The following is a 26,192-nucleotide window of genomic DNA, read 5'->3' on the forward strand; positions in this document are numbered from 1 at the left end:
TAGAATAGAATAGAATAGAATAGAATAGAATAGAATAGAATAGAATAGAATAGAATAGACCAGGTTAGAAAAGACCTCGGAGATCATCAAGTCCAACCTATCACCCAACACCATCTCATCAACTAAACCATGGCACCAAGTGCCACATCCAGGCTCTTCCTAAACACTTCCAGGGATGGTGACTCCACCACGTCCCTGGGCAGCACATGCCCATGGCCAGTCTCTCTTTCTGGGAAGAACTTCTTCCTGACATCCAGCCTAAACTTCTCCTGGCACAACTTGAGGTTGTGTCCCCTTGTTCTGGTGCTGCTTACCTGGGAGAAGAGACCAACCCCCTCCTGCCTACAACCTCCCTTCAGGTAGCTGTAGAGAGCAAGAAGGTCTCCCCTGAGCCTCCTCTTCTCCAGGCTAAGCAACCCCAGCTCCCTCAGCCTCTCCTCACAGGGCTGTGCTCCAGACCCCTCCCCAGCTTTGTTGCCCTTCTCTGGACACCTTCCAGCACCTCAACATCTTTTCTAAACTGAGGGGCCCAGAGCTGGACACAGGACTCAAGGTGTGGCCTAACCAGTGCTGAGCACAGGGCAGAATGACTTCCCTGCTCCTGCTGGCCACACTGTTCCTGATGCAGGCCAGGATGCCCTTGGTCTTCTTGGCCACCTGGGCACACTGCTGGCTCATGTTCTATGTTCTCTATTTTATTCTGACCGTTTGACGCTGTGCCTTTAAGAAAGGAGCACACTGGCTAAATGTTTGTAAAATATTTTGGTAGTCTAAACAAATTTCATTGGTAGAATTGTGGGAGGAGAGATTGGACCCAGGGGAGCTGGGAACTTTCTCTCAGTCTTCCTTCCTTCCCTGTCCCTTTTGGCTGGATCTGCTTCTGGGCTTCTTGCCAAGAGATAAGAACTAACTCCCTCCCTGTAACAGGCCTGTCCGCTTCTTCCCCTGTCCTGCTAACCATCCTCATCTCTTCTTCTACCTCTTTGGGGGAGAAGGGAGGTAGAGGGTGAAGGGGGGCACAGGGGGAAGCCCCCTCTGTGGGGGGTCTGGTTTCTGGTTGAGTTCATTTGCTGTATATTCCTGTACATATTGTAAAATCCCTGTATTTGTTGTGTTACATAGAATCTGTTTCCTTGTAAAATATACTCTCATTTCTCCGACTGGGTTTAGCCGTGGTCTCTTTCTCAGTGGGGGAGGGAAAGCAGAGCCTTTCCTTTCAAACCATCACATCTATTCTATATGATTTTTCTCTAAAACTCACTGGTCTTCTGGTTCAGCAACATTAACATGGCTTCCTGCTGCTGCACCATTCAGGAATGCACAGTTTTTTTGTCACAGCTGGATAATTTTGAACTTTCATTTTTGTTGAGGTGGAGTTTGGCTGCAAAGTCATTTTTCTGGCCTGCATGGTTTTTGTTGAAGAAAACAATTCTGTAGTTTACCACTCTTTGGAAAAGTATTTGTCAATGTGGAACAAAAGCATTTGAAGAGAGAAAGCTTGAACTGTAGAATTTCAGAGTTTCAAAGTATCACCAAGGTTGGAAGAGACCCCGAGGATCATCGAGTCCAACCTGTCACCACAGACCTCATGACTAGACCATGGCACCAAGTGCCACATCCAGTCCCCTCTTGAACACCTCCAGGGATGGGGACTCCACCACCTCCCTGGGCAGCACATTCCAATGATGAACAATTCGCTTGGTGAAGAGCTTTCTCGTCACCTCCAGCCTAAACCTCCTCTGGCACAGCTTGAGACTGTGTCCTCTTGTTCTGGTGCTGCTTGCCTGGGAGAAGAGACCAGCCCCTTCCTGGCCACAACCACCTTTCAGGTAGTTGTAGAGGGCAATGAGGTCTCCCCTGAGCCTCCTCTTCTCCAGGCTAAACAATCTCAGCTCCCTCAGCCACAAGGGAGGACATTGCTGCCCAGAGAGAACACTGCTGCCCACTGCAGGCTTGAACTCACGACCTTGCCACTGAGAGTCTTATGTGCTACCAACTGTATTTTGGGCAGGAGAGCCTTGCCCTTGTTAGAGCTGTGTTGTGCTCTGCCTGCTGTTTGCTAAACAGATTTGCCTAAAGTCCTGCCTGGACTGACTTACTGCCCTCTGTTCAGAATACAAATGCTTGTGGTTTACCTGAGGTTCTGTCCTGGGAGGCATTTTTGTCTTGGACACATCAATCACTCCTCCTTGTTCCTGCTCCCCTGGCTCTCCTTTGCTCGGCACTATAAAAATTCCCCCTGCATCCGGCAAGGCAGAGCAGCAGCAGAGCTCACCACCATCTTCCCTGGATGTTCCTGAGCTTACAGTGAAACTTCAGTTTTGCTGAGAGCATTGGCATGCTAGCACTGTTAAGCCCAGATACTGGTTTTTCCTTATTAAAATTTTGGAAGGAAAATAGCCAGACTGAAAAATGCCTGATGGGGTAGTAAGGGTTGCTTCTGACCCCAGGAGATGAAGGTCACAGCATGAGCCCTGCCGTGTTGCATGCTATTTCTTTATGTGTTTTATAATGTCCTGTGCAAATTTTCTTCAGAGAAGCAAAAGAATAGAAGAAACTTTCTTATCAGATGCATAGTGACAAATGTTGTGTGTGTGAGAGAGATGTTGTCTAGTGCTCAATTTACTGATTCCCTTCGACCTACACTCAGAAATTACCTGCTCTTAGACCTGTTTGGCACGGCCTATGTAAAAGCATTACTAGTTTCCTACTACATCTCCCAACTGTTCTAGAATCACAGTATCACTGAACATGAGAGGTTGGAAGGGACCTCCAGAGACCATCCAGTCCAACCCCCTGCCAAAAGCAGCAGCACCCAGGGCAGTCTGCACAGGAATGCATCCAGGTGGGGCTGGAGAGCCTCCAGAGGAGGAGACTCTCCAACCTCTCTGGGCAGCCTGCTCCAGGGCTCTGGCACCCTCACTGTAAAGAAGTTTCTCATGTTGAGCTGAAACCTTCTCTGTTCAAGTTTGTATCCATTGGTCCTTGGCTTATTACACCCAAAAGAGCTTGGCTTCCTCCACTTGACACCCACCCCTCAGATAGTGATAGACATTGATCAGATCCCCTTTCAGCCTCCTCTCCTCCAGCCCCAGTCTCTCTTCATGAGGGAGATGCTCAAGTCCCCTAACCATCATCATGGCCTCTACTTCCATCTACTAATAACTGTAATATGCTTAGAAGATGGTAACAATTCCTTCAGCATATCAAGGGAAATGCCCCTTGGAAATAGTATAGATACTTATTTGCATTTCTGTAAATACACCACATGCATTTATGTATGAAATGTTTGTGGTTTCTGTCCCTCTCTTCAGTTTCCAGGGCTGCCTAAAAATCCTTAATGCCTGCCTGCCGAGATAGAAAGATCTTACTGAACTTGATGGCATCACCAAACAGTGTTTTGCAGCTGGTTGTGTCACAGTATTGCTAAGGTTGGAAGAGACCTCAAAGATCATCGAGTCCAACCTGTCACCACAGACCTCATGACTAAACCATGGCACCAAGTGCCACATCCAATCCCCTCTTGAACACCTGCAGGGATGGTGACTCCACCACCTCCCTGGGCAGCACATTCGGTGAAGAACTTTCTCCTCACCTCCAGCCTAAACTTCCCCTGGCACAGCTTGAGACTGTGTCCTCTTGTTCTTGTGCTGGTTGCTAGAAAGAAGAGACCAACCCCTTCCTGGCTACAACCTCCCTTCAGGTAGTTGTAGAGACCAAGAAGGTCTCCCCTGAGCCTCCTCTTCTCCAGGCTAAGCAACCCCAGCTCCCTCAGCCTCTCCTCACAGGGCTGTGCTCAAGGCCTCTCCCCAGCCTTGTTGCCCTTCTCTGGACACATTCAAGTGTCTCAAGGTCCTTCTTAAACTGAGGGGCCCAGAACTGGACACAGGACTCAAGGTGTGGCCTAACCAGTGCTGAGTACAGGGCACAATGACTTCCCTGCTCCTGCTGGCCACACTATTCCTAATTGTGATTGGACATGCAGCAGTGCTGGCTCAAGGCAGATGACTTTTAGGATGGGAGTTCTGATCTCACTGGCTAGCTGTCCTGCCTGTTCTAGAGCAGACAACTCAATGTGCCTGGCTTTGAAATCTGTGACAGAGCTCTGCTCGAGCCTGTGGAAGCAGATGTGGATTTTGAACATAGGGAAAGGCTCAGGATAAAGAAACCCAACCAAACACAAAGTGCCAAGGAGCAGCACAGAGACTTTCCTGTGCTAATTTGTAGTTTCTGAGTTCTTCTTTCGCTAACTTTATCTTGCCTGCAGCTAGCCTTGTTTTAAGCAGAAAGTTAGACCTGCAGAGGCCCCAGCTGAAATGAAATCTTAATATGATTTTTGGATCAGCAGCTATTGGTTAATTCTACTTTGGGGTGTTTTGGTGGGGGTTATCATGGGGAGTAAAGGTGTTAGGTTTTTAGTGTCTGAACAACCAAACCCAAAGGGGAGCAGTGTTATGCTTTTGTTAAAGCAAAATTGTTTGTACCAGGAAGTCTTCAAAAATGTACTTCTGTTCCAAGCCTGCCTCATTGCTCATGTTTTCTTTTAAACTAAATACAACATTTCTCTTCCAACCTTGGTGATGCTGTGATACTGATACTGTGATCTGTTTTTTGGTGGAAATTGTGCATGCCAGTTGTGGGGGCCTTAAGATTAAGGTGCAAGTTTTGCTGCTCAAAAGCATGTCCCTTGTCTCCCCACCCAGTCCAGCACAGGTACTTCTATTCAGATTTTCCTACAAGGGTATTTTTGTTGTTTCTCCTTCCCCTGTCCTCCCCCAAGGGAGTGTTTGGTCCTAGTTGGACTGAGCAAAGCAAACAGTTTAGAAGGCTTTGCATTTGGAAAGTGGCTTGTGGCAGCTGTAACGATGATGACTGCAGCCATATTTTTGCTCTAATGATGTGGTTCTGCTGCATGATGAAGGTGGCAGCAAGAAAAAGATGTGCAGTAAGCCTAATTGAGGGGTTTAGTTACATGGAAAGACAGAGTCCAATCTGAAGGTGAGAGAAACCGTATGTCATGTGAGAAGAAGCAGGCTGAGGAGTTAAGATAGCAAAGCTATGTAGCTTTCTGATGGCTGCTGGTGTGTGTATGGTGGGACTGTCTCCCTGCCTGGACAAATAAGTCTGTAGGAAAAGTACATGGACTAGAATTAAAAGTATATATCAAGCATCCTGCAGATTCTGTATGGCATGGAAGGAGTATAATGTTCTGAGCATCTCTGCTAGGCACAGTCTTTGTTTCCCATTTATGGGTATCAGCGTTTAAGCAACATATTAGCTTGTCCGGAGGTCTGCTGCTGCGAGGGCACTGCCCGCGCTGGGAATTCCAGACAGCTTGTCCAGATAAGATAGGCAGATGATGCAGGAAAGCTGAAGAGGTCAAGTTGGAACAGATAATGTATTTATTTATTTTTTAAAAGAGATTATTTCCATGTGACCACCTGTATGCTCTCTGCTTCATACACATCTCCTTGTAGAGCATGAAATGGGAGACAATATCCAGCTCAGCGTGAATCCGTACGGGAGTGCCTACCTATTCCTTCCGCCAAGGGAAGCTTCAGAGGTAGTTGCTTTTTGGGAGTCTGTTGCATAACCCTCTTTTTGGATTAGTCTCCTCACATGCACACACATGCATTTAATATATCAAGCTCCTGTATGTTTTAAACTTCTTAGCCTCTTAGTCAGCAAACCCCACCATTTTTAAATACGGGTTTTTTTGCTCCTAATACTTAAGTGCTTTTGCATTGGTTTCTGGGTTTTTCTCTCATGTCAAGGTGTTAGCAGGAAAGGTATGCTTTTTAACTTGGGTTTTTTGTTCTCTCAGGTCAAAGTGTTAGCTTTTTAACTTGGTTTTTTTCTCTCGTGTCAAAGCAGGGTTGGAAGGGACCTCAAGGCTCAGCCAGTTCCAACCCCCCTGCCATGGGCAGAGACATCTCATACTACAGCAGGTTGCTCACAGCCACATCCAGCCAGGAAAGCAACATCCATCAGATGCTCAAAAGACAATATATTCCCAAGAGAAGCTATCCATCTATCCATCTGCTTAACTCCACAGATTTGAGAGCTACCAGAGTTCTCTGAATGCCGTGGTAACATGATCACACACACAGAACTTCACAGTCCATTATCCCCTGCTGTGCCTGTTATCAGTGTGGTTTTATACATCATACAGGCTGTTCCATTTAAAGGGCAGATAGACACCAGGACAGGTTGTGTGCAGGCAGCTGGGTTGTGTCTTACCTCCAGGTTTGATGTAGAAGCAGTTGAGCTGAGTTTCATGCACCAGCTTCCCCTTGTACTTGGTCTCGGGTTCGGCTGGCTGGTGGCTGGGGAGCGGGTGGTAGGCTTGTCGAACAAAGGCTTGAAACATTTTCCAGTTCCCAGAGGCACTGAAGCAGCTGAACCTGAGTGTGTATATATTCTATCCAGAGTAAAGGTAAAGCCTTTTGGTCAGTTGTCTCTCACTTCAGAGTTACTTCACGCAATAGCTTTGTACCGAGGCTAAAAACCTGGATGTTGCTTTACAGTAGTGTCTCTAACGTGCTCTATTTTCTAGCTCTTTGAAACCTCTGCAATATCTCTTCCATTATGCTGCCTTGCCTTGCCCCTTTGCTCCTGATCCTTGTCGTGTCCTCTGTGCCTTGTGCTGGGCTGGAGCCTTCTCCTCCCCCTGTGGTTTTTCAGGAAAGCTTGGATGGAGAAGGGGAGATAATGGGCGCCATCCCCCGTCAGCTCGTCACCTCACTGAGCCATGCCCGGCTCTGGTTTCTGTATATCAGCACGGGCTTCTCTGATAATAGCCTCTGTGACTGACAAAAAAAAGAGGTTTGGCTGCTAGGAGGTGGACTTCACTTCTGGCACAGGCAGGAACTTCTCTGGGAATGTGAGCTCGCTCCCTCGCAGGCTTCTGAGGCGTGTTTAGCTATGTAAAAAATATTTGTAAGCTTCTCTCAGAAGGTGGAAGATGAATATGGGAGCAAGTGGAGCCCACAGCACATCCACCAGCTGCTCACTTCTCCCTCCTATTGATTTAATGGAAGAGCTGGAGTGCCTCATCAGCTCTCTCCTCGTCAAAACAAGCCTTAAATCGGCTGTAAACAATACTTTTCAATTGCAGGAGGATAAAAGGAAGCAACCCTTCTCAAGTATGAGAGAGCATACCCTTTAAAGGACAAGGAATGTGTTCTATACAGAAACATGGTGCAACTGCTCCACTGGAATTCCACTAAGGCTGCAAGTGCAGCCTTGCTTTTTTGTCTTAGCTGGTGTGCAACCCAGTAACAGCAGTGGGCTTCATGCTTGCTGTCTGCTGTGCTCTCGTGGCTGCAGCCATTTGGAGCCCAGGTGTTGCTTTTTCAGTGCAGAGCCTGCTTTGTTAGGATTTAATAAAGCAGAAAGTCTTCATATCATAATGCATTGCTTAAAATCAGCCTTTTAAAAAGATGTGGGGTTTGCCTGCTAGCTTCATCATTTTGGACATGCCTACCCCTGGGTCTTTTGAAGCCTGTTTTAGTAATCCCCTTGCATAGCAGAGATGCTATTTATATGAATAAAACCAATCAGAGGTGCTGCAGCTCAAAGGGGGAAAAAAAAAAAGTTATGTAAGACACATGCTTTAGGTCAGGAGTCAACATAAAGGGACTGGGAAGATTCTTCCTGTGAGTCATCTGCTGCTGGTCAGTGTCTTGGAGAGGATACAGACTTTCAACTTGAGCTCCACCGATTCTCTTGTCCCTGCCTTTCTGTCCCATTTCAGTATTAATTTGCTTAACACCCTAGAGTGTTAAGTCCTCTGCACAGGAGTGTGTAGCATCTCCTCACACAGAGCTCCTTCAGATTCCATCTTCATTTGAAAAGGAGAGAAATACCAGTGGATTTCCATGGAAGGAGCCGTACGCCTGGCTGCAGTGCTGTGCTGCCTTTTGCTGCTGTTTTCATCTCACACCAACGTGCTGTACATCTCTCTTCCCGACAGAAAACATAGCAGAGGTTCCAGTTTGCACTGAGGGAGTTAAAAGCTGAAGGAGGGGAGAGACAGAGGAAGCAGAGGATGATTACAGATAGGTTTTATTCCTGAAGGATTATGCATGAGCTAGTAAAATACTGCTGACTTCTGAAGCCAAATGGAATAGGCACTTTCCCTTTCTGGGTGAAAACAATGCAGTTGCTGTCCTGAAAATCACCCAATGCAAAATCCCAGATTTGGATGGGAATTTAAATGTATCAGTGTGAAATCAGGGATCCAAACTAGCAGGGCACCTGCCAGTGCTGCTGCTGTGAAATATCTGGCTGCTGCTGTCAAATGGATTTGATGTGTGTGTTTTGGTGGGGTGTTTTTTCCCTCTTGGCTTCCAGGTTTGAAAGCAGGAAATGCTTACTGCTCTAATTGCATGTTCCTGGTGACAAACTTGATATCAGGAATCCATTCTGTTTCTCTGGGCATGTCTTGTGTGTAACTAGTCACTAGTGGTGTGCCCCAAGGATCAGTGCTGGGCCCTGTGCTCTTTAACATCTTTATTGAGGATCTGGATGAGGGCATTGAGTCCATCAGCAGTACATTTGCAGATGACACCAAGCTGGGGGCAGGAGTTGATCTGCTGGAGGGTAGAGAGGCTCTGCAGAGGGACCTCGACAGGCTGGGCAGATGGGCAGAGTCCAAGGGCAGGAGATTGAACACATCCAAGTGCCAGGTTCTGCACATTGGCCACAGCAACCCCAGGCTGTGCTACAGGCTGGGGTCAGAGTGGCTGAGAGCAGCCAGGCAGAGAGGGACCTGGGGGTGCTGGTCGATGGTAGGCTGAACATGAACCTGCAGTGTGCCCAGGCAGCCAGGAGGGCCAATGGCATCCTGTCCTGGATCAGGAACAGTGTGGCCAGCAGGAGCAGGGAGGTCATTGTGCCCCTGTACTCTGCTCTGGTTAGGCCACACCTTGAGTCCTGTGTCCAGTTCTGGGCCCCTCAGTTTAGGAAGGAGGTTGACTTGCTGGAGCGTGTCCAGAGAAGGGCAATGAAGTTTGTGAGGGGTTTGGAACACAGCCCTGTGAGGAGAGGCTGAGGGAGCTGGGATTGCTTAGCCTGGAGAAGAGGAAACTCAGGGGTGACCTTATCACTCTCTACAACTACCTGACGGGAGGTTGTAGTCAGGCAGAGGTTGGTCTCTTCTCCCAGGCAGACAGTACCAGAACAAGAGGACACAGTCTCAGGCTGCACCAGGGGAGGTTTAGGCTGGAGGTTAGGAAGAAGTTCTATACAGAGTGATTGGCCATAGGAATGGGCTGCCTGAGGAGGTGGTGGAGTCACCGTCATTGGAGGTGTTCAGGAGGAGACTTGATGGGGTGCTTGGTGCCATGGGTTAGTTGATTAGGTGGTGGTGGATTGATTGATAGGTTGGATGCGATTATCTTGAAGGTCTCTTCCAACCTGGTTTATTCTATTCTATTCTATTCTATTCTATTCTATTCTATTCTATTCTGTTCTGTTCTGTTCTGTTCTTTCTATTCTATTCTTTCTGTTCTATTCTATTCTATTCTATTCTATCCTAAGAAGGCAGGAAATTCAGGAAGGTGCTTGTGTTGGTAGTAACCTGAACTCAACTTTCATACTCAAAATAGTTGATGGGTTTGGTGGGTTTTTTTTTAAAGAATTACAGCAGTCAAAAGGCAGCCAGGTAGCTCAAAGAGGTGCTTTTGGTGTCTTCATGAAAGGAATGAATACGTTGCAAATAACACAAGTAAAAAGCCATAACAGATATTTTAAACATGGTTAATAATACTTCAAAATGTAATGGTCTTGCAGTTCTCAAGCCTGTAAAAATGCAGTGCCCATGGGTGAAAGATAAAGGATCCAAGGTGCAGACTCCTGCTGAAAGTTAGCTTCTGAGGGCAGCTCAAACATACCTACAACCATACCTACAGCAGGAGAAAATCTGCTATTGTTTGCCTGTCGTTATGAGGGAGCAGTGAGAGCCCTTTCTGTGCCTGTGGAAGTGTCTTGTACCCCTACAAATACATAGAATACATAGAATAAACCAGGTTGGAAGAGACCTTCAAGATCATCGTGTCCAACCCATCAACCAATCCAACACCACCTAAACAACTAACCCATGGCACCAAGCACCCCATCAAGTCTCCTCCTGAACACCTCCAATGATGGTGACTCCACCACCTCCCCAGGCAGCCCATTCCAATGGGCAATCACTCTCTCTGTGTAGAACTTCTTCCTAACATCTAGCCTGATCCTCCCCTGGCGCAGCCTGAGACTGTGTCCTCTTGTTCTGGGGCTGGCTGCCTGGGAGAAGAGACCAACCTCTGCCTGTCTACAACCTCCCTTCAGGTAGTTGTAGAGAGTAATAAGGTCAATCATACATGCTTCCAAATTCCCAAAGGCAGCTCTGCAGATAAGGCAATTTAACAGCTGACAAGAAGAGAAGGAATGTCTCCAGCCCATGACAGAGCTGCTTCATGTGTTGAATATAACCTGTGAATAGGCTGTGGGAAATCAGTGCGAGCAAATGCAGGAGATGCGCTCTAAACAGAAGGCAAACATTTGAGGTTTCAGCAAGAACAGTTGACCTCACCTTTGTTTCTATGTAGATAAATTAATTCCTTTTCTAACCATCTTTTGGAAGTCAAGATCATGTAGGAAAAAATGAAGAAATGACCTGCCTCCAGCCTGCTGGAATGTGCAGAGTATCCAACTGGAAAAGCACAACGTTTTGCTTTAATTCTGCTAATCTTACGATGTTTCTTAGGTGTTCCTTGGTGCAAGAACAGATCTATATTACATAAGCTGCTTGTGCTGTTGCAGGTTAAGGGCTTAGGCCACATCTGCAAGTGTATTTCCATTACTTAAGATATGAAGGTATGCAATGAAGAAATAAAGAGATGAGATCACAACAGTCAGAATTAGAAACATCATCTATAGTTAAGGTTGCTTGTTTTCCTCACAAAGCCCTTTTTGAAGTTATTCATAACTTTGTGAGAGTTACTGTTAAGGGTCCCAGAGCCCTGGAGCAGGCTGCCCAGAGAGGTTGGGGAGTCTCCTTCTCTGGAGCCTTTCCAGCCCTGCCTGGATGTGTTCCTGTGTGACCTGTGCTGGATTCAATGGCCCTGCTCTGGCAGGGAGACTGGACTTGGAAATCTCTGGAGATCTCTTCCAACCCCTAGTGTCCTGTGAGCCTGGGAGTTGCAGCTTGTCAGACTGATAATAGTGAAACTGAGGGTTTCAGGGGAAAGAACCCAAGCCAGAATAGCATGCTATTGAATGGGGATATGAGGGTAACATTTTGATTACTTCTTGCTTTCTTTTCTTTCCTTTCTTTCTTTCTCTTTCTTTCTTTCTTTTCTTTTCTCTTTCTCTCTTTCTCACTTTCTCTCTTTCTTTTTTTTTCTTTCTTTCTTTCTTGCCTTTCTTGCCTTTCTTTCTTTGCTTTCTTGCTTGCTTTCTTTTCTTTCTTTTCTTTCTTTCTTTCTTTCCTCTTTCTTTTCTTTCTCTCTTTCTCACTTTATTTCTCTCTTTCTTTCCTTTCTTGCTTTCTTGCCTTCCTTTCTTTGCTTTCTTGCTTTCTTTCTTTTCTCTTTCTTTCTTTTTCTTTTCTTTCTTTCTCTCTTTCTCACTTTCTTTCTCTTTCTCTTTCTTTCCTTTCTTGCTTTCTTGCCTTTCTTTGCTTTCTTGCTTTCTTTCTTTTCTTTCTTTCTTTCTTTTCTCTTTCTTTTCTTTCTCTCTTTCTCACTTTCTTTCTCTCTTTTTCTTTCCTTTCTTGCTTTCTTGCCTTTCTTTCTTTGCTTTCTTGCTTTCTTTCTTTTCTTTCTTTTCTTTCTTTTCTTTCTTTTCTTTCTTTTCTTTCTTTCTTGCTTTCTTTCTCTTTCTTTCTTTCTTTCTTTTCTCTTTCTTTCTTTTTCTTTTCTTTCTTTCTCTCTTTCTCACTTTCTTTCTCTTTCTCTTTCTTTCCTTTCTTGCTTTCTTGCCTTTCTTTGCTTTCTTGCTTTCTTTCTTTTCTTTCTTTCTTTCTTTTCTCTTTCTTTTCTTTCTCTCTTTCTCACTTTCTTTCTCTCTTTTTCTTTCCTTTCTTGCTTTCTTGCCTTTCTTTCTTTGCTTTCTTGCTTTCTTTCTTTTCTTTCTTTTCTTTCTTTTCTTTCTTTCTTGCTTTCTTTCTCTTTCTTTCTTTCTTTCTTTTCTCTTTCTTTTCTTTCTCTCTTTCTTTCCTTTCTTGCTTTCTTGCCTTTCTTTCTTTGCTTTCTTGCTTTCTTTCTTTTCTTTCTTGCTTTCTTTCTCTTTCTTTCTTTCTTTCTTTCTTTCTTTCTTTCTTTCTTTCTTTCTTTCTTTCTTTCTTTCTTTCTTTCTTTCCTTTTTTTCTTTCCTTTTTTTCTTTCTTTCTTCTTTTCTATTTCACTGGGGGGCAAAAGGGCATCACCAGAGTTTGGAGAATTTGACCTTGAAGATGGCTATGGTTCTGGAATCAGACATGGTCTTTAACCCTTGGCAGGTGCCTCAGGCATTCACTTTAAAAATCACTGGGAACATAGTCGTGGATTTCACTGAATTATAAATTAAAACCGCAGTGCTTGAATCCTGAGGAGGCCTCTGCCAGCTGTGCATGGCACAAACAGTAGAGCAGGCTTTATCCCCAGCAGACTGGAAGCACAGATACCCCACATGAAAACATTAGCTGCTGCTTTTCTTAACCTAGTGGAAGGCAGGAAGGAAATTAAAAAAGCTGGCAATTGAGCAAGTGACAGCAGCTCTCCTGCCTGGGCTTCAAAGTGAAAGTAAACTTTTTTTTGGCCTCCCCAGTTCCAGAGGGACAGGAATCTGCTGGAGAGAGTCCAAGGGAGGGCTGCAAGGATGCTGAAGGGACTGCAGCACTGCCTGGGGAGGAGAGGCTGAGAGCCCTGGCACTGTTTAGTCAGGGGAGGAGAAGACTGAGAGGGAATCTGATCAATGGCTATCAATAGCTGAGGGCTGGGGCTCAGGAAGGAAGGGACAGGGACAGCCTCTGCTCGCTTGTGCCCTGGGATAGGACAAGGGGCACTGGATGGAAACTCCAGCACAGGAGGTTCCACCTCAACATGAGGAAGAGCTTCTTGACTGTGAGGGTGCCAGAGCCCTGGAGCAGGCTGCCCAGAGAGGTTGTGGAGTCTCCTTCTCTGGAGCCTTTCAAGACCTACCTGGATGCATTCCTGTGTGACCTACTCTAGGTGATTGTGCTCTTCTGTGGGGGGTAGGACTCATAGATCTTCAGAGGTCCCTTCCAACCCCTAACATCCTGTGATCCATTGGAAAGGCAGTGCTGTCTCCTTGATTGAAGAGGGTTCTCATTGCTTTTAGCTGCTAGGTAATATGTGATGTGCACAGAATCAAGAGCATGTCTTCCAATTTCACCTCTTCCGCTTGTGATAGTGTTTCATTGGTGTAAGCTTTTCTACTAACCAAAGTTACAGAGGCAGATTTAGCCTAGAGCTGTGTGCTGGCATATTTGGGTTGTGTTCAGATGAGTCCTGTAGATCAAGCCCTAGCTTCATTTTAGTGCACTGAAGACACGTTTTACAGTGTGCTGTAGAAAGCAGCTGTTGAGCAGGCAGGAGTTTCAGGTGCTGAGGAGTAAGGGTTTTTTTCCACTGAGCCATTCTCTGATGGAGTTTATTTCACAGAAAGGATGCTTGTGTTGACTCAGGGTAATTTGATTTAGTTCTTAGCCTTGCAGCAGAGTTACTCACTTACCTTTCTATATTTTTGCTATATCAAAACCGGAGCAGTACTTTCACCCACCATTTGTTTATCTTAATACCTCTTCAAGTAGCTTTTACACTCCTTGAGAAAGACTGATGAGTAATTTCCATTACAAAAGGCAGTGGAGCTCCAGTCTGATGGGGGCATTTCAGAAGTCTATTGTGCAATAGTAATGAGAACCATTTGGGTTGTGAGAGCAACTTTTATATGAGAACAATAAAGAGTTTATTAAGAACAACTTGTTATTTAAGAAATTGATCGTTTGACATCTATGGACTTCCTGACTTAATTTCCATGTCACACAGCATCATGAGTTGGACTCAGAGATGCAGAGAATGTGGCTGGAAAGCCAGTGGTGGAGGGGGAAAAATAAATGCACTAAGCCAGCTGGATGGTAACATCCATGCTGCTGTTGTGTTGTGAGTGGAAATTTCTTGTGGCATCACCAGAATGTGTTAAGGGAAACCCTGCAAATTCAGTTGACCTTTGGGCTCATTTCCAAAAAGTAAGGAACAGAATAATTATCACAGAAAACATCCAGCTGGGAGAGACTGGATTCTGCAGGCTCTACCCAGGTAGAGGCACAGAGATTGGTGTCACTGCTTCAGCACAGCCTTGCAGGACAGGATCTGTAGCTGGGAGGGCTGGTGGCAGCATGGCCCCCTGAAGAGAGCAGGCAGGGTGCAGTGAGCAGAATATTCAGTGCATGGGCTGCTGCCACTTATGCCTGCCACAGACACTGCTCCTTCAGCCTAAGGCTCTTTCTCCCACATGGAGCAGCCTCTGGGGCATGTTGGCCTTGCTACTTCAGAAGAGTCTGCTTGCAGGGATGTTCTTATGCCTCAGGCAGGCTGCCCTCCAAAATGCTCACAAAGCTCTGTGGCAGGAGCTGTGAATCACAGAAAACATCCAGAGGGAAGAGACCTCCAAGCTCAGCCAGTCCAACCTTCAGCCCAGCACTGCAGGGGCAGCACTAAACCATGTCCCTTAGCACCAGCTCCACACACTGCTTAAACACCTCCAGGGATGGTGGCTCCAGCACTGCCCTGGGCAGACCATTCCAGTGTCTGAGAACCCTCCCTGGGAAGAAATATTTCCTAGCATCCAGCCTGAACCTCCCCTGGTGCATCTTGGAACCATTCCCTCTGCTCCTGTCCCTTGCCTCCGAGGAGCAGAGGCTGCCCCCTCCTCACTCCAACCTCCCTTCAGGGAGCTGTAGAGAGCAATGAGGTCTCCTCTCAGCCTCCTCTTCTCCAGCCTGAACACCCCCAGCTCCCTCAGCCCCTCCTCGTAGCCCAGGTGCTCCAGGCCCTTCTCCAGCCTCATTGCCCTTCTCTGAACATGCTCCAGCCCCTCAATGTCCTTCCTGTAGTGAGGGGCCCAGGGTTGAACACAGCACTGGAGGTGTAGCCTCAGCAGTGGTGAGCACAGGGGGATGGTCACCGCCTGTCCCTGCTGGCCACAGTGTTTCTGATCCAAGCCAGGATGCCATTGGCTTTCTCGGCCACCTGGGCACTGCTGGCTCCTATTTAATCAACTGTCAACCAGAGCCCCCAGGTCCCTCTCTGAGTCCCAGCTTTCCAGCCACCCATGCCCAGGTGTGTAGCTTGCCCTGGGGTTGGTGTGCCCCAGGTGGGTCACCTGCTGATGAACTCTTAGGTCTGTTGAGCTTCATGTAAAGAAATTGATCACGGGCTTTAACGTTTCCTATGATACTAATATAACTTCAGTTTTGAGGCTGTTTAAGGGGCATTACAGTCTGCCAATCCTGCTTATATCTGCTACAGAGTTGATGATTTTTTCATTAGGCATTTCAGAAAGATTTTGATTAAAAGTCAGCCTGGAGTCAGGCTATCACAGTAGGGCCTCAGATGTGATTGAATAATCAATCTACTCTCTCTCCAATGTCTCCACTTTTTTGCCTCATGAAATCAGAATACTTGCTGGCTCTGTCTGAATGCCTGCAAATTGGTCACCCAACTGTCCTGGCTGCTAGGGGATGGCAATGATATTTTGGGGTCCATCCTCTTAAGGAAAAAATTGTCTCTTGTGCTGATTTTCAAGGCGCAGCTCCAGGGACAATTGAACAGATGGTGGTGAGGAGCTGATTCTTGACTTCAGCAGTGCTGCAAATCATTGCCCATTCTCAAACCTTCTGCTGCTGGGGAAAGGGATTCTGCAGGAGCCTTGCATGTTGTTGGGCTGGTTGTTGTTGGATAGTTTCTTAGTGTTTCAGGGTGGGTTTGGTTTGGTTTTGTTACGAAAGTCGCTTGAGCAGTTCTGTGGTGGCTTGAAGTTTCCCCCATAGCACTGACTTTGCCAGACCAACTCTGTTAGAAGCAAATGAAGCTGTGTTTACAAGCAAAAACTACACTCTAGGATGGAATGCAATGTACCAAACACCCAGGATTTACAATATTACACAGATATTTGCAATTAACAAACAACATGAAAGCTCCCCTGCTCAGAGACCAGGGAAGCCATTCCACTGCACCCCCCTAACCTCCTTTCCCAAGAGAGAGAGAGAGAAGCAGAGAGAAAGCAGTGGGTGAGACTTAACTAAACAGCTCAGCCAAGGCCAGCCAACAAGCAGGTTAATCTCTCCTGAGCAAAGAAAAGGGAAAGAAGGAAGAATTGTTTAGGTACAGCCTGTTTTAGTCCAGATATTTACCCAGCCAATTTGTTTAGAATAATCTTTAGTTTTCCTTTTCACACCCAAGAGTGATTTGTTTGCATCTTTCTACCTTTCTGCTCAAAATCTGTACCTCAATTTTAAAGGCATAGCCTAAACCTACCACACAGTTCCCTCCTCACTTGAATTTGACATGTCAAGCTGCAAAGCAACTTTTGCACTCTCCATATGTGTTCATAAGTTTGCATTGAGATGTCTCTGATGAGGATTCTTTCCCCTTTAATAACTGGCTTTTCCCCTGCTTGTTCATACATAATAATGGAATTACTAAGCCATCCTTTCCCTTTTTGCTGTTTTAAGTTCCCAAAGTAAGCAGATCAGGAGTTTTATCAACCTTTATCAACTGGGGGTCCTAGTGGATGGGAAGTTGACTATGAGCCAGCAATGTGCTCTGGTGGCCAAGAAGGCCAATGGCATCCTGGGGTGGATTAGAAGGGCTGTGGTTAGTAGGTCAAGAGAGGTTATTCTCCCCCTCTGCTCTGCCCTGCTGAGGCCACATCTGGAATATTGTGTCCAGTTCTGGGCCCTTCAGTTCAGGAAGGACCTCAGGGAGCTGCTTGAAAGAGTCCAGCACAGAGCCACAAAGATGATGAAGGCAGTGGAACATCTTCCTTATGAGGAGAGCCTGAGGGAGCTGAGGGCTCCCTCTGGAGAGGGAGAGAGGAGGAGCCTGAGGGTGAGCTCACTCATGTTGATAAAGCTGTGCAGGGTGAGTGCCCAGAGGCTGGAGCCAGGCTCTGCTGGGGGATGCCCAATGCCAGCACAAGAGGCAGTGGTGGAAGCTGAGGCATAGGAAGTTCCATGGAAACAGAAGGAAAATGTTTTCCCCATGAGGGTGACAGAGCCCTGGCACAGGTTGCCCAGGGGGGTTGTGGAGTCTCCCTCTCGAGATACTCAAGAGCTGCCTGGCTGTGTTCCTGTGTGATCTGCTCTAGGTGCTCCTAGTGTGAGATGAGACAATCATTACCCTGGCCACCTTACCTCTAAATACAGAATACAGAATTAACCAGGTTGGAAAAGACCTTTTAGATCATCAAGTCCAACCTATCACCCAACACCACCTAATCAACTCAACCATGGCACCAAGTGCCTCATCCAGGCTCTTCCTAAACATCTCCAGGGATGGTGACTCCACCACCTCCCTGTCCAGCACATCCCAATGGCCAATCTCTCTTGCTGGGAAGAACTTTCTCCTCACCTCCAGCCTAAACTTCCCCTGGTGCAGCTTGAGACTGTGTCCTCTTGTTCTGGTGCTGGGTGCCTGGGAGATATGAGGGTCTCTTGCTTTGTTATACACCGCTGGAGTTCTGCACTAGAGACAGAACTATTCAATGACTTCTTTTCTTGTTTTCTGTGATACTAATCAGTCTAACAGCTGATATGACATGAATAAGCTGAACTCTTTTACCTTAGTCACAATAGAAGTGTTACTCTTCTCATTTTACAAAGTAGGATCCAAGGACAGAGTAGTTACAGAGCTCAGTGAAGTGCAAGATCCCTGACTTTAAATTACTCAGGCCTAGCTTTTCCAATATACTTAGCATTCCTATGTTCAAATCCACTTCTTACAGGCTTTGATTGTGATTCTGAGTAGCTGGTGTTTCTGCAGGCCGTGCACTCAGAGCTCACACCCTAGCCTGGGACCCCTCAAATCAGTGCCAGGGAAATGAAGCATGCAGTCAAATCAGTGACAGCCACTTCAGATGACACTTCACAACTTCTGTATCATTGCATAATATCTCCAGGGCAGTGTCAGAGATGGAATCCAGCTTTCCCAGATAGCCTGGCAGCTGCCTTAGCTGCAGGGTTTTTTTTTGTCTTCCATTCTTTGCTGCAGTCCTCTCACCTTGTGCTGCAGAGCTTCAACAGGCAAGTCTCTCTCTTGCTGCTTGATCCTGAGCGAAGTGGAAGGAGCAGCACAGTGCTTATATCATTCCTGTAAAGATGGTATCTGAACATCATTGCCCAATGCCAGCACAAAGGGCTCTGCTGGCAGTTGAGGCACAGGAAGTTCCATGGAAACAGAAGGAAATGTGTTTTTTACCCTGTGAAGGGGACAGAAGCCTGGCACAGGCTGCCCAGGGGGGTTGTGGAGTCTCCCTCTCTGGAGATATTCAAGCCCTGCCTGGATGTGTTCCTGTGTGACCTGCTCTAGGTGCTCCTGCTGTGGCAGGGGTTTGGACTGGATGAGGTTTCGAGGTCCCTTCCAGCCCCTAACATTCTGTGATTGTGTGATCCTGTGATTCAGTGAATTGCCCTTTCTTAGTGGGGTGCAGTGTAGCAGGAGGGTGAAGGGGGCATGTGGCCGTTTGACGCTGTGCCTTTAAGAAAGGGGCACACTGGCTAAATGTTTGTAAAATATTTTGGTTTTCTAAACGAATTTCATTGGTAGGATTGTGGGAGGAGAGATTGGACCCAGGGGAGTTGGGAACTTTCTCTCAGTCTTCCTTCCTTCGCTGTCCCTCTCGGCTGGATCTGCTTCTGGGATTCTGGCCAACTAAGATAAGATACTAACTCCCTGTGCAAGGCCTTTCTTCCTTTCCTGCCCTGTTAACCGTCCTCGTCTCTTCTTCTACCTCTTTGGGGGAGAAGGGAGGTAGGGGGGTGAAGGGGGCACAGGGGGAAGCCCCCTTTGTGGGGGGTCTGGTTTCTGGTAGAGTTTATTTGCTGTATATTCCTGTATATATTGTAAAATACCTGTATTTGTTGTGTTACATATAATCTGTTTCCTTGTGAAATATAATCTCATTTCTCCGACTGGGTTTAGCCGTGGTTTCTTTCTCAGTGGGGGAGGGAAAGCAGAGCCTTTCCTTTCAAACCACCACAGGGCAGAAATACAATGGCCACCCATTTCCTACCATGTCATGTAAAAGGATCATGGACGTTGCATGAGGTTGCAATAACAGGGAGGGAAAGATCAGTGTTAAGCATTTAAGTGCTTCTCCCATCTCCTCACAGAAAGTGTGTGCCTGAGGTTAAAACTGGGGCTGCTGCAGGTATGGAAGGATTGTTTTGAGGCTTGGTGGTAGATTTAGTCCCAAGCCATGATACCGGAGCCATATACCATGGTTGTGAGTGGAACAAAGCTTACTGTTTATGGTGATTGTGGAACCTGCTCTAACTACAGTTCCATTCAGGCTATTACCTTCATGATGACCTCATTAGTGCTGCACAACCCCAGGCAGAGCTACAGGCTGGGGTCGGAGTGGCTGAGAGCTGCCAAACAGAGAGGGACCTGGGGGTGATGATTGACACCCACCTAAACATGAGCCAGCAGTGTGCCCAGGGGGCCAAGAAGGCCAATGGCATCTTGGCCTGCATTAGGAATAGTGTGGCCAGCAGGAGAAGGGAGGTCATTGTGCCCCTGGACTCTGCACTGGTTAGGCCACACCTTGAGTCCTGTGTCCAGTTCTGGGCTCCTCAGTTTAGGAAAGATGTTGAGATGCTGGAAGGTGTCCAGAGAAGGGCAACAAAGCTGGGGAGGGGTCTGGAGCACAGCCCTGTGAGGAGAGGCTGAGGGAGCTGGGGTTGCTTAGCCTGCAGAAGAGGAGGCTCAGGGGAGACCTTACTGCTCTCTACAAGGAAGGGAGGTTGTAGCCAGGAGGGGCTTGGCCTCTTCTCTCAAGCAACCAGCCCCAGAACAAGAGGACACAGTCTCAAGCTGTGCCTGGGGAAGTTTAGGCTGGAGGTGAGGCGAAAGTTCTTCCCAGAGAGAGTTGTTAGCCTTTGGAATGTGCTGCCCAGGGAGGTGGTGGAGTCACCATCCCTGGAGGTGTTCAAGAGAGGATTGGATGTGGCACTTGGTGCCATGGTCTAGTCATGAGGTCTGTGGTGCCAGGTTGGACTTGATGATCTTTGAGGTCTCTTCCAACCTTGGTGACACTGTGACACTGTGGTAAGTCTGAGAATCTTGAGCTACTGTGCAACTGAAATGTTGTTGCTGGGCAAAGCTGCAGGCGTTTACTGCAGCAGAGGTCTGAACTTAGATACAGATTTGCTAATCCTGGGGCTGCCTACAGATAATTACTTCTTCTGTGGTGAAGACATTCCAGGAAATCTACAGGGAGGCAGAGCTGCATTCCAGCCACTGTGACAACTTTGGTGATACAGAAGATGGTCCTGAATGCTGCTGAAAGCTGAACAGAGCTTGCTCACTTACATTTGCATGCCACACTGGCTGCAGTATGGCAGCCACCTGAATCTAATGGATTTGATCTGACAACTGGAAAAATTACAGGGGAGAAAAGGTTTGAAAGAAAAAGAAAGAAAGAAAAAGAAGGAAGGAAGGAAGGAAGGAAGGGAGGGAGGGAGGGAGGGAGGGAGGGAGGGAGGGAGGGAGGAAGGAAGGAAGGAAGGAAGGAAGGAAGGAAGGAAGGAAGGAAGGAAGGAAGGAAGGAAGGAAGGAAGGAAGGAAGGAAGGAAGGAAGGAAGGAAAGAAAGAAAGAAAGAGAAAGAAAGAAAGAAAAAAAAGAAAGAGAAAGAAAGAAAGAAAAGAAAGAAAGAGAGAAAGAGAAAGAAAGAAAGAGAGAGAGAAAGAGAAAGAGAGAAAGAAAGAGAGGAAAGAAAGAAAAAGAAAGAGAGAAAGAAAGAGGGAAAGAAAAAGAAAGAAAGAAAGAGAGAAAGAGAAAGAAAGAAAGAGAGAAAGAGAGAAAGAAAGAGAGAAAAGAAAGAAAGAAAGAGAGAGAAAGAAAGAGAAAGAAAGAGAGAAAGAAAGAAAGAAAGAGAAAGAGAAAGAGAAAGAAAGAGAAAGAAGAAAGAGAAAGAAAGAGAGAAAGAAAGAAAGAGTGACAAGAAAGAAAGAAAGAAAAAGAAAAAGAAAGAAAGAGAAAGAAAGAAAGAGAAGGAAGGAAGGAAGAGAGGGAGGGAGGGAGGAAGGAAGGAAGAGAAAGAAAGAAAAAGCCCTCTCTGGTTTGGTGTTCTGAAGAAAAGGATCAAATTCCTCTGCCTTTATGGAAGATTCAAAAGCATGTAATTTCCATCCCTAGAGATATGCCTCTGATCTGTTTGCATTGTGGAGGATCTGGGATGTCATTCCTGTGTTTGTAGCTTGGGAAAATGTAAGACAGAAATAAATTCAACACCCCCTTTGCAGCCCCCTTTGCAATATCTACCAGGTGGGAGTGCTGTGCTTGAGCCGCTGCTGATGGTTTGTGTTTGATGTGCATTTACAGTGTCCATCTATGGGATCTGGTTTTATGATAAGGAAGAATGCCAAAGAATTGCAGAGCTCATGAAAAAGTAAGTGCTGGGTCAACAAGACTTGTGTGCTGTTCTGAACATGTGTGTTTCTGTCCATACCTGCACACTGCATCACTCAGCTGGTTGGGCTTGCCTGCTTTAAGCTGATACTAACAGACTTGGTTGCAGGTAAAATCGCTGTGCCTCTCTTTCCTGGCATCAGGGGGAAAAAAGTTACTGAATTGCAGTCCTTTTTTTTTCTGTTGTTTCCTCATTTGCCATGCAGCTCTCCAGCTACATCAGAGGATAATAGTTCATCTGATTTGTTTGCTGATGACTCAGAGATCTGTTGTGAAGGGCTGTACTCTTTGGGGGTTTAATGTGCTCTCCAGTTTGGGGAGATTTCCCTTTTTAATCTTGCTGTGCTCTTATTTGTTGTTTTTCCTTGCATCAGTGTTAAGTGCAGGGCTGGCATGAAAGCAGTCCACAACAATACCATTGCTGTCATTTTTATCCTGTGTCTGCATCATGGCTGACTTCCTGCTTCCTCACTTCTTAGCAGTGTATCCAAAATTCACTTTGTTTTCCCAATTGGAAGCAAGACTTCAATTAGCTTGGAACTGATTTCTTTTATGTACACAGTAATGTTGTTCTCTGTGTGCTACACAGTTCTGCAGTCATGTCAGAGACTGAAATCTCAAGCAGAACTGTATTCTCAGCTGTATTTTCATCTAACAGCATCATGGGTGGATTCTTCACTGCCTTCCTTCACATGTCCAGGATGGGCAGGGCTCATTCTTCTGCTCTACCCTCTGCTTGTTTTCTTTGCAGTGATCCCTTTCTTATGATTAGGTTCTGCAGATTTTCTTCTTTGTTTGGAGGAGGAAGGAGCTGAAATCTTGCTGATTCCATCAACATATTCAGTAACATTTTTTTAGAGCTGTAACTTTATCCTAGCTCTGAGCCACGAGCTGCCCAGGGCAGAAGGACAGAGAAGATATTTTCCCCTTCCCAAGGGGTGAGATACAAATGCTCCACACTGGGTTGGAAGTTTAAATGGCAATATCATTTACAAATATATACAGAAGGTATTCAGGTAGAAGGTTTGCACTCACAAACTAGGCTCAGTCCTTCACCTGGACCTACCAGGCCAGAACCTTCCAGAGCCCCCCAGAAACCTCCACACACCCCCCAGCCTCAGCAGCCCAAGAGCAGCCAAGCTGCCACACACACACACTAGACCCAGGCCTGCTGCAGGCTTCCCCAGGCCCTGTGGGGTAGCTGGAAACTCACTGCCAGCCATGGCCAGGAGAAAACCTCTCCCCCACAAGCCATAAAGATAACCACACACATGTCCTGAGATGGAGAGCAGGGAGAGAGATTGGCTGTACAGCCTAAGGAGAGGAATACAGGAAAATGGAACAGCAGAACAGATTACAATACCCTGGGATGAGCTGCCCAACCCCTGGCACTCTCTGCCCCCTGGAAGACTTTTCTCTGTGGCCATACCAATGAGCTCTTGGTCTCCCTTAGCCTACAACAAACGTGGAGGGTATAGCAAAGGGGGCGACAGGAAGAGGTAGCAACTGGGGGTTGGGGCTGGCTGTGGTTCCTAGGGTTGGACACAGCATTGTGTCACAGTTCTGTTGAGAGGCAGGAGGAGGGGCTGACACAGAGCCAGGCCTTTCTTACCCCGAGGAAAGCCATGGGGGGTGAATGCAGTCAAGCTGGCAGCGTTAGGTCCTAACAGACTGCAATGCAAAGATGCTGTCAGATGTGTGAATCTCTCCTTTTCACATCATCTGTCCCAGTCTTAACAGCTTCTGTAGCCAGAAGCATGCTGAGGAAGTGACATCAATTTTGATTGCCAGGGAGGCCATTTGTGTGCCCTACAGTACAAATCCAAACAAAGCTTATGCTCATAGAATTCAATCCATGGCAAAGTGCTTTAACTCTTCTGCCACTATGTTCCAGATAGGATTTGTTATTACATGCTGGGTGGGAAGGTAGTCATGGGTCCTCCAGACCTCTTATTCAAAGGAATACCTGTTGCTTTTGGTTATGCAGTGACAAGACGTTGTGAAACACAGTCTGTGTCAGTGGTGGGGATTTGCTTAGGGGTTTTTGGTGGGCAACAAGTTCTGCATGGGGCAGCAATGTGCCCAGGTGGCCAAGATGGCCAATGGGATCCTGGGGTGCCTTAGCTCCAGCAGATTGAGTTTCTCCTCCCCCTCTACTCTGCCCCACCTGGAGTGGGGCATCCAGTGCTGGGCTCCCCAGTTCCAGAGGGACAGGGATCTGCTGGAGTCCAAGGGAGGGCTACAAGCATGCTGAAGGGACTGCAGCACTGCCTGGGGAGGAGAGGCTGAGAGCCCTGGGGCTGTTTAGTCTGGAGAGAAGACTGAGAGGGAATCTGATCAATGTCTATCAATATCTAAGGGCTGGGGCTCAGGAAGGAAGGGACAGGGACAGCCTCTGCTCACTGTGCCCTGGGATAGGACAAGGGGCAATGGATGGAAACTCCAGCACAGGAGGTTCCACCTCAACATGAGGAGGAACTTCTTGACTGTGAGGGTCCCAGAGCCCTGGAGCAGGCTGCCCAGAGAGGTTGTGGAGTCTCCTTCTCTGGAGCCTTTCCATCCCTGTCTGGATGTGTTCCTGTGTGACCTGTGCTGGATTCTCTGGTCCTGCTCTGGCAGGGGGGTTGGACTGGAAGACCTCCAGAGGTCCCTTCCAACCCCTAACCTCCTGTGAGCCTGTTTTGTTGGGTTTGCTATATATCCTGCAGCTCTAAAATGAGTCAGATTGTGACCCAGGAAATAACTGCTGGGAATGAATGTACAGAAATAAGAAAAGAACCCTAGGAAATCGTTGACTTGATTTGATTTTCGTTTTTTTGACAGGGAATTTCAGTTAACTAGCTCAAATTTCAGTTAGCTGTGATTAGGTGCTCTCAAACTGGTAATTTACTCCAATAAAAACTAGTTTGCAGAGGATTCATGCAGTTGTAAGCCATGTGTAGTGGTTTATAATAGCAGTGTTTCATGTAGATAAAAACCACCCTGTAGCTTGGCCAATTGGCTGCCTGCTTCCATTCTCAGCATTCTGCCATCAGAACAGCAAAACAGCTGGGGCAGGAAATTGGTCATTTTCTAGTAGTTAATGACTGATTCGTGTGTGTGTGTGTGGATGTGTTTGCCATCCTCCACCACCAGCAGAACTGAATAACACTATAAATTCCCTGCTCCTTCTGGATATAGAAATTGTGACTGAGCTGAGGAAATTTTAGTCCATGACCTTGGGTGTTCAACACGGGAGAAAGCTATTCCAAGCCTGGTCAAATGATGTTTTAATAGAGATAGTTTGACAGACATTTGTGTTTTAACATAGAATCCTAGAATCAGAGAATCAGTAAGGTTGGAAAACACCTCAGAGATCAGCCAGTCCAACCTATCCCCCAACACCTCCTGACAACTAAACCATGCCTCCAAGTGCCACATCCAAGCCTTTTTGGAACACCTCCAGGGATGGGGACTCCACCACCTCCCTGGGCAGCACATTCCAGTGGCCAATCTCTCTTGCTGGGAAGAACTTTCTCCTCATCTCCAGCCTAAACTTCCCCTGGCACAGCTTGAGACTGTGTCCTCTTGTTCTGGAGCTGCTTGCCTGGGAGAAGAGACCAACCCCCACCTGGCTACAACCTCCCTTCAGGTAGCTGTAGAGAGCAAGAAGGTCTCCCCTGAGCCTCCTCTTCTCCAGGCTAAGCAACCCCAGCTCCCTCAGCCTCTCCTCACAGGGCTGTGCTCCAGACCCCTCCCCAGCTTTGTTGCCCTTCTCTGGACACCTTCCAGCACCTCAACATCTTTCCTAAACTGAGGGGCCCAGAACTGGACACAGGACTCAAGGTGTGGCCTAACCAGTGCTGAGCACAGGGCACAATGACCTCCCTGCTCCTGCTGGCCACACTGTTCCTGATACAGGCCAGGATGCCATTGGCCTTCTTGGCCCCCTGGGCACACTGCTGGCTCATGTTCAGCTTCTGTCACCCAGCACCCCCCAGGTCCCCTTTTGCCTGGCTGCTCTCCAGCCACTCTGTCTCCAGCTTGTAGCATTGCATGGGGTTGTTGTGGCCAAAGTGCTGCACCCAGCACTTGGACTTGAGGGAGGTGGGAGCACAATTGAACTGTTTGAGCTCTGCTCCATTTCTGTAAAGTAGTTCTGGTTAAATATTATTATTTTTTTAAATATTTTCTCTGGGTTTTGTCCTGTCTATTCTCCTCTCCCCTCCAATTTCAGCCTAACTCAACAGGAACAATTCAAAGCCCAGCAGGGCACAGGAACTGGAGTGTCCCCTATGCTCCTGAACTCTGCTAACAACAAAGAAGTGGATATCTTGCGGATGCTTACCAAGGCCAAAGATGAATACACCAAGGTGAGGCCTGCTCTCTGCACACCACAGGACAGTGCTCTTAGCTGATACTGTGATGCCATCTTGCTCACACTTTGAATTGTAAAACTTCAAAGGTTTGGGTTTGGTTTTGCTTTGCTCCAAGTGAAACTGAGTTTGAGCAGTGTGCTCTCTCGTTTGTGTGGA

The 26,192-nt window shown here is 47.0% G+C and overlaps 1 protein-coding gene across 1 annotated transcript in view; it reads left to right on the top strand.

The window, feature by feature from the left end:
• Positions 1–26,192, top strand: part of DCP1B (decapping mRNA 1B) — a 61,510-nt gene that overhangs the window by 17,015 nt on the left and 18,303 nt on the right. Inside the window, exons 4-5 of the mRNA XM_054168009.1 lie at positions 21,592–21,658; positions 25,895–26,030. Coding sequence (XP_054023984.1) covers positions 21,592–21,658; positions 25,895–26,030 — 203 coding nt within the window. The remainder of the gene's footprint in view (positions 1–21,591; positions 21,659–25,894; positions 26,031–26,192) is intronic.

This window comes from Dryobates pubescens, chromosome 15 (genome assembly GCF_014839835.1).
Source record: "Dryobates pubescens isolate bDryPub1 chromosome 15, bDryPub1.pri, whole genome shotgun sequence".
Taxonomy (NCBI): Eukaryota; Metazoa; Chordata; class Aves; order Piciformes; family Picidae; genus Dryobates; species Dryobates pubescens.